The following is an 8,054-nucleotide window of genomic DNA, read 5'->3' as shown; positions in this document are numbered from 1 at the left end:
ACATGGATCCCCATGAATAAAATAATCCCGACACTCTATATGTGCGTATTATGTCAACCATGCGATCATTCGTACGGACTGTGTAACTTGGTACTTGTAATTTTGGAGTAATGAGCGACCCTTTTGACCAAAAGAATTGAAGAAAAAAAAAAAAACAAATTACGTGGCTGCAATTTGCAACGCAATATGCACAATGATTACCCACTAGAACTGTATACTGATTTTAAGTCCTTGTTTGATTTTTTTTTTTTAAATATATTTTTCATTTTTTTTCCAAATATGCGGTTAAAAGTAAGAAAATTTGTTGATTTTGTGTAAAAATTTATTGAGAAAATATGTTGTCAAAAATAAATTTGAAAAAAATGAATTTAAAAATTTGAGCTTAGACATTGACAAGATATATCATTGAAAAAAACATAATTTACAACTATTAATTTATCCCCTATGGTACTTATAATATACCGCACATAATTTGTGAATGTAATTGAATAGATTTTTCCAAAAGGGAAAAAATAATTGAACTTGACATAATAAAATATAAATCGATTAGTCATAAACTTTATGTTTCATATTTTTATTGTTAAAAAAATTTTTTTTTGAATAGAACTCGACATGATAAAATATCGCTACATTTTGAGTAATGAAGCAAATAGAATTTAGCAAAAATTAAGTACGTGACAAAATTATTAATTATTATTTATGGTTCCATTGAGTTTTTCGTACCTAACGTGCAATGGTATAGTACGAATTTTTTTTAATTTTCAAATATTGAAAATTTAAAATCTTTAAGAACTTCATCATTAAGAATACGCCATAATAAATTGATTAAACATGGAATTATTAGAATTTAATTCTCCATTTTGGCAAAATTTATAAATCAATTTATAAAGAGGAATAATAGCCGTCCAATAAAATATGTAAATTATAATGAATGAAAATTTTGATTGTATGGTTAAATCATTGTTTTATTCTAACTAAACTTATAAATTGTCTTCAAAGAGAGACTAAGTTAATTGACATTTTATATCTACTCATGAATAGAAAATACTAAATATTACAGGGGAAAAAGACTTATAAGTAATAATTTTTAAGTTAAAATTCAAACTTACAATACCACAGGCAAACACTGTAAATTTGTATACTATAGACAGTATGTGTACTAAAATCACATGATTTGGGAAGTGAAATTATACACAATATGAATGCACAAGCAACAAAGCACAAGGTACACCTCTAAAAATTGCATGGAACCAGACTTCCTCCAACGGCCACTTGATCAAAATAATATTCAAAAAACTCTTTATCCGAGGCCCACCACGGCGGAAACAGCCATCCCTCGGCTGAGTCAACCACTGCCAGTTCATTATTAGACTCGGACGAGTCATAAGTTCCCTCCAAACTCGGCAACTCAATTATCTCACCCAGCTCGTCTGACCCTGGTGTAGCTGCAATAGTAGTGGACGATGACACACTCCCAGAACACGAAGAAGACGATAATGAACCGAGCTCCTCCATTGCTGCCGCCTTAGCCGCTGCAGCCTGGATGTCCTGCGGAGAAAGCGAAGCTGGACGGGGCAACGATTCACTGAGTTGAGGAAAATTAAGAAATGCTGAGTTACCCTTTATACTCAGCGCCGCCACGTCGTGAGCTCTAGCAGCCATTTCTGCAGTGGGATAAGTTCCGAGCCATATACGCGATTTCTTACGCGGCTGTCGAATTTCAGACACCCATTTTCCCCAGCTTCTCATTCTCACACCCCTATACACCGGGTGCCTACTCCCGCTATCTCTTGCTCTCTTATTACACTTCTTTTGCATGGACTCTAATGGCGACTCAGGACTCTGTGGTGAATCTGCCATTTTTGGGAGCTTACTGAATGGATATCCTTTTTGGAGAGAGTAATGAGAATTTAATGCATCAACAAATTAAGCTAACCAGAAATTGAGTTAGTTGGGCTGCACAGATGTGTGGTGATGAAGCAAAATGGGAAACAAAACCCCAAGAAAGAGACAAATATCAAAGTATACGTTAGTGAATGATAGTGATAGGCAAATGGAAAACTGTAGGCTTTTAGCTATTGGATAAATCACTACGAGGCGCGTTAAAAATGATGTGACATTTGTTGTCTCTCGAGACCCTATTCTCTCAATTTTTGGGCGTATTTCGAAAGATTACCGTATTTGAATAAAGCCACTCATCAAGATTCAAAAAATAGAAAAGTGAAAATATGAATTGATGTGTCAGAAAATAATTGAATATTTTTATTTTTATTTTTATTTTTTAAATCGTTCAATTATGTGTCGACAAATATTTTTTTTTAATTTGAGTTTGAATTTGTAACATGATTGTACTTTTTTTTTTAAAACTAATATTTCCATTAGTAAAATGCTTTGAGTTGTTGAAAAAACGAGTTGGAATATTTCCATTGGTAAATAGACGTGATATGTGAGTTATAGTAAATATATTGGTAGGACAACAAATCTTGTTCGATTATTAAAATCTACTAAAAATCTGATTTTAATCCTCATCAAATAGGAACTGGTAAGTCAATCAATTATAAGGGAGTGTTTGATAGCATGGAAATGGAAAAAAAATGATGGAATTTGAATTGAAAATTCCAACTTTTGGTGTTTGATACCTTATATTTTTCATGAAATTGCATTTCTTGGATTTCTTGAAACTTGGAATTTTCCTTGTTTTGGTGGAATTTGAATTCTCACCATCCCACTGTAGCGACTTTTTGTTTTTTGTTTTTTTGGTTGGTAATGAAAACCAATTCTAAGAATTATTGTAAAAAAATATTTTCCTTTAATTGACAATATCTATGTAAAACAAAGTCAAACGAACATAAAAAAACACTTTTATTTCAACATTTTCCACTTGAAAAATTATACTAATCAAACACAATAATTTACAATTCTCAGGAAAATAATTCTAGGCAATTCAATTCCCTGGAATTCATTTTCTAGGCAATTCAATTCCATTTTTACTACCAAACGGACTCTAAGTATTTCTTTGGAAGAAATTATAATGGGCTTATAATGAAAATAGGTAGTGAATCTCATCAAATGTATTGTAAGTCCTAAATAATGTATAGTTAAAATTAATTTCTCTTAAACAAGCACAAGTGCCTAGCATATACGTAAAATTTGAAAAATTATTTACAAATTACTTGTGATTAAAATTTAGACTAGGTCAATATATATAAATTAAATCGAAAGGCAAGTCAAGACTATAAGTTTTGCTTAACCAATTTAATTATATAGAAATTATGTACTTTTTTCTCACCCGTTTAAAATAAATTTTGGGGTCAAATCTTGATTAAAGAAACGAAGAAAGGTCCCAAAACATTATTTATTTATTCTGTCATTTTGTAACCACCAAACAAAATAAATATCACCCCGCCCACACTACTATCCAAGATCCACGTATAGGGATGGAGTGCTTCTATTCCAATTTTTCCGTTGCATTTGCCATGTAATTGTTGAGGTCAAATTTTTATAAGTTTGTATTATTATGTATGGAGAGCGTTCCTCCTTTATATGAATTTAACAAGTATTTTTGACAAATAATTATAACATTTAGATTAAACAAATTCAACGGTCAGTATGTATTTCACTAGGATCATGGAAGAATTAATTATAACCACTCGAGATCCATGAGATACTAACCATTGTATTTGCTTCATCTAAAGGTCACGATTATTTTTTAAAAATACTTGTTAAATTCATGTGTAGGAAGAACGCTTCCCATTATTTCATAATTGGAAAATATTCATTCAGCCAATTTCAAATCTATTAGCCTTCTAATCTCTATATGATTTAGTTAAATTATTGATAAAAATATAAGTCAATATTATAATAATTTGCAGTCTTCTAAAAAACATATATTTGTGTGGAGGTCAAAGTTTCGAGCAAGACGAGCCTAAAAGAGATCTAAGCATAAAAAGCGTAAAAAATGTTTTCTTAGATATTATTATTTTTAATTTTTAATCAATCTAAAAATTATTTAATATTAAAATAATATCTATCAAACGTCTAAAATAGATCTATAGGAACTTTTTATATAGTTTTTCAAAGTTTTCAACAAAAAAGAAAAGTTTCAAAATCATAATTACGTAATGTAAATAACATAGGAGCTTAAATCTTATCTAATGGGAAAATTGCAATCATGGTACCATATATTTTGATATTAAGCAAACTTTGCCTAAACCTTCATTTTGTTGCACCCATAGTACCAAATCTTTCAAAGATTTGCACTCGAAATTCAAATGGATGATTTCTGTTAGTTTGACCATTAGTTAATCCAATAATTTGATTTTAACTAATTTTAAAAAGGGTAAAATGACAACTTTGAATTATTATTAATTTTTTTTTTAAAAAGAGAGAAATAAAATCTTCTTCACCCATCCCAACCCATCCCATTCTCCCTGCCAGCGTCGCCGCCCAAAGTCGGCACGTCCAATGACACCAACTAGGGAAATTGAAGAGAAGATACTCTAATGTTAAGAACATACAGAAATTAAAAGAGAACATACACTAAGGTTTCGTTCCATTGGAAGCCTATTGTATTCTGCATTTGATTTTCTAAGCTAAGAAGGTAAATATTCGAAAACCCATTTTTTCATTTTGTATTTAGAGTATGATTTTCATTTTTTTCGGGGAACTTTTTTGTTGACTTTTTGTTGTGTGTTGACATCCTGCGGATTCACCCATTTTTACTTAAACTGCCAAACAACAAACAACAAATCTCAACTTACTTCACCTTAAATGAAGAAAACATATCATTCTAATCCACCAAATCTATGGCTTCAAAATTTTAGGGAAATTTGCTACTTTGAAAATTTTTTTCTGCGAAGAGTGAAAAATCTCAACTTTGGAGCTTGAAAAGTGTGCGAGTTATAATTTTTATTAAGAGATAAGTTTCAAATAGTAAAATAACTTCTCCTTAATTTTGTGAGTCATATTGAGGACTCGGAAAAACTCAATATTGTATAGGATATGTGCTCCTTATTTATAATTCACCAGAAGAATTGTAAGGGTTTGAATTGCACCATAAGTCAATTAAATTTAGTAAAGAGATTTTACTTGTAACGAAGATCTTTGTAACAGAAGACATATATCATTTGTTGGGATCGAACCTCTATAATTATATTGTTTGCACAATTTCTTCCCTTTTACTTATTGTTTTCGTACTTGTATATATTTGTTTGACTGAATTATTCATTCTCAATTTACTTAAATTTGGATTAATCTTCGTAGAATAACATGACAAGGTCAAGAGTCATATTAGATTTTAAATTTGAGAAATAATGGAAACAAAATTTCGTAAAGTCAATCGATTTAAGTATTTGTTTGAAAGAAAATATAATGAGATTATAATGAAAATAGGTAGTACATCACGAAATATTTTGATAATAAATGTGTTGTAATTATAAGTCCTAAATAAGGTTTAATAAAAATTAATGTTTGATTTTAATTTTTAAATTATAATGAGATTATAATTTCTTTTAAACAAGTACAATTGACCAAATATAGGTAAAATGTAATTTTTTTTTGCAAATTACTTATTACTAAAATTTAGACTAGGTTAATATATATATATATATATATATATATATATATATATTAAATCAAAAGGCAAGTCAAGATTATATGTTTGCTTCACCAATTTAAAGATACAGAAATTATGTATTTTTTTCTCACCCATTAAGATAAATTTTGGTGTCTAATCTTGATTAAAGAAACGAAGAAAGATCCCAACACCTTATTGGATAACGATTCTTACACATAATTTTTGGTACTTCTCTTATATGACATGAGGTCTAGTGGGCCAGTGACCCTCTCACATGACATGAGATCCATTGAATTATATTGGTACAAAAGGGTGTCCACCCTCTTACATGGTCCATTGGATCCCATGCCATGTGAGAAGGTAGACATCCTTGTATACCAATATAATTCCCACTGGTCCAGTAAATCCCATGCTATGTGAGAAGGTGGACACCTTTTTATACCAATATAATTCAGTGGATCCCATGTTATGTGAGAGGGTGAATACTTTTGTGTGCTAATAATTAAGTACCTACAGCATTTTTCTATTTTATTTATTTATTTATTTATTCTGTCATTTTGTAACCACTAAACAAAATAAATATCACGCCGCCCGCACTACTTTCCAACATCCACGCATAGGGATGGAGTGCTTCTATCCAAATTTGTCCGTTGCATTTGCACGTGGATTTGTCGAGGTCAAATTTTTATAGAGTTATAAGTTTGTATTAAATATTTGATTGGCGAGAAATATTCGGGTAGTCGATTTCAAATTTATTAACTATTTAATTTCTATATAATTTATTTTCAAAAATTGCTAAAAATTTCAGTCAATATCGTAATAATTTTGACCAACTAATATCCTAAAAAGTTTCTTACTGTTGAACTTATGCACGAGAAAGTAAATTAGATTTATGTGAATATGGTCCTATTTGAGCCACATTAATGTAAGAATGAGAATAAAAATATAGTCGTTACGGACCCCACATAAGAGATAGAAAGTTAAATATGATCGGTGAATTTGATGAATAACGATCATATTTTTTATTTTAATAAGCAAATAATGACAAACAAACATAGGCTTCAAATCATATTGCAAAATAAAATGATGTAAAATTGTTAGGCATTACAAAAAATTGTGTTGATTTATGTTAGAAGGGTGGCAATAGGATAAATTTCATTAGGGATCCTCGACCTTTCATAACTATGATACACACGTTCTAGACCTTTTAAAATCGTGGCATTCATATCACTAGCTAATAAAAAAATACATTTATTGGAACGTTAAATTCTTCCGTGAAAGTGACTATTTGAATGTATTTTTGAAGAATGTGTGATGATAAAGTAAAGAAATATTATAGAAAAAAGTAAAAAAATATATATTTTTTTGAGAGAAAGCATAACTAAAAATACATGTGAGGGAAAATAGATTTTCAAATAATTACTTTCAAATAAGTTGTAAATGCACTTTGTGACCCTCACTTGATATCTCTGGGAAGTGTTGAAACAAGGCAGTTTCATGAACACTATAAGGATTTTGAGTTGTACATCATGTTTGCATCATGTGAGTATTTAACATTCAAATAAATATTCTCTACTAGCTATAGATACGAGAGAAGCTGTTCTCTTACTTATAGTGGATAGAATAAAATTATTCACTAGTTAATATGGTAGGAGAACCTTACTTATGGTTCTCTCCAAATGTAAGAACTTTAAGTAAGGTTTTCTTCAAATGAGTAAGATAAGACTCTCCACTCTGTGCAGGAGAATAGGAGTGCAGAAATGAGTAACACTATTTTATAAGGTCAAGGATATGAGTGCAATAAATTGTTGGTTGAAGATATAATTGCCATACTTACATAAGGTTGGGGACCTCTCATGAAATTTACCCCGTATTTTACACTCTGTACTTGCAAAAAATGCTAGAACGGAAAGTCTTAAAAATGGAGCTACAAATTTGGACACATTGCCAAGACTTCGGTTATTTTGTGTCAAATTCGCAAATTATACTAGGACAAATATCCATCGAAATTAACACATGAGTCCAGGTAATTTATATTACCCGGATTCTCTGTTAGGGTTTAAGAATTTATTTTATTTTTTATAATTATTTTTTTGTGATAGAAAAATCCTTAGGGTTTTATCATTTATGTTTACTACTAATGAATCTGCATTTTGATGTAATTAAGTTCGATCGATTGTTTGAGTTAATCAGACTTTGTTCTTCTATCCTGTTGGAGTCTTCATTTTAAAATATGAGTATCAATTTCTTGAAATTTTCGTTTTCGATTTTTTCTGTAAAATGTGATTCGTTCGATGAATAGAATAGGGCGGAGGATATGAGCTGAAGTAGGATTTAGCACTGTCAATCCGTAGTTGACTTCTTATAATACGAAAAATAGGTAAAAGCTGTTTTCTTTTGCTCTTTGCTCAAATGGATAATATCAGACTGTGTTGATAATTGAAATAGTTTTGTGCAAAAAGTTTGGTATTCCATTATT

The 8,054-nt window shown here is 30.1% G+C and overlaps 1 protein-coding gene across 1 annotated transcript; it reads right to left on the bottom strand.

Moving 5' to 3' along the window:
* Positions 1-1,067: 1,067 nt before the first annotated feature.
* LOC111366527 (dehydration-responsive element-binding protein 3-like) lies at positions 1,068-2,003 on the bottom strand. Its single transcript, XM_022987266.1, has one exon. The coding sequence runs from the start codon at positions 1,858-1,860 to the stop codon at positions 1,234-1,236; it is 627 nt and encodes a 208-aa protein (XP_022843034.1). The 5' UTR covers positions 1,861-2,003; the 3' UTR covers positions 1,068-1,233.
* Between the last annotated feature and the right edge of the window lie 6,051 nt (positions 2,004-8,054).

Source organism: Olea europaea, chromosome 18 (genome assembly GCF_002742605.1).
Source record: "Olea europaea var. sylvestris chromosome 18, O_europaea_v1, whole genome shotgun sequence".
NCBI lineage: Eukaryota > Viridiplantae > Streptophyta > Magnoliopsida > Lamiales > Oleaceae > Olea > Olea europaea.
Note: the sequence above shows the minus strand (reverse complement) of the source record. Positions and strands in the feature narration are given on the sequence as shown.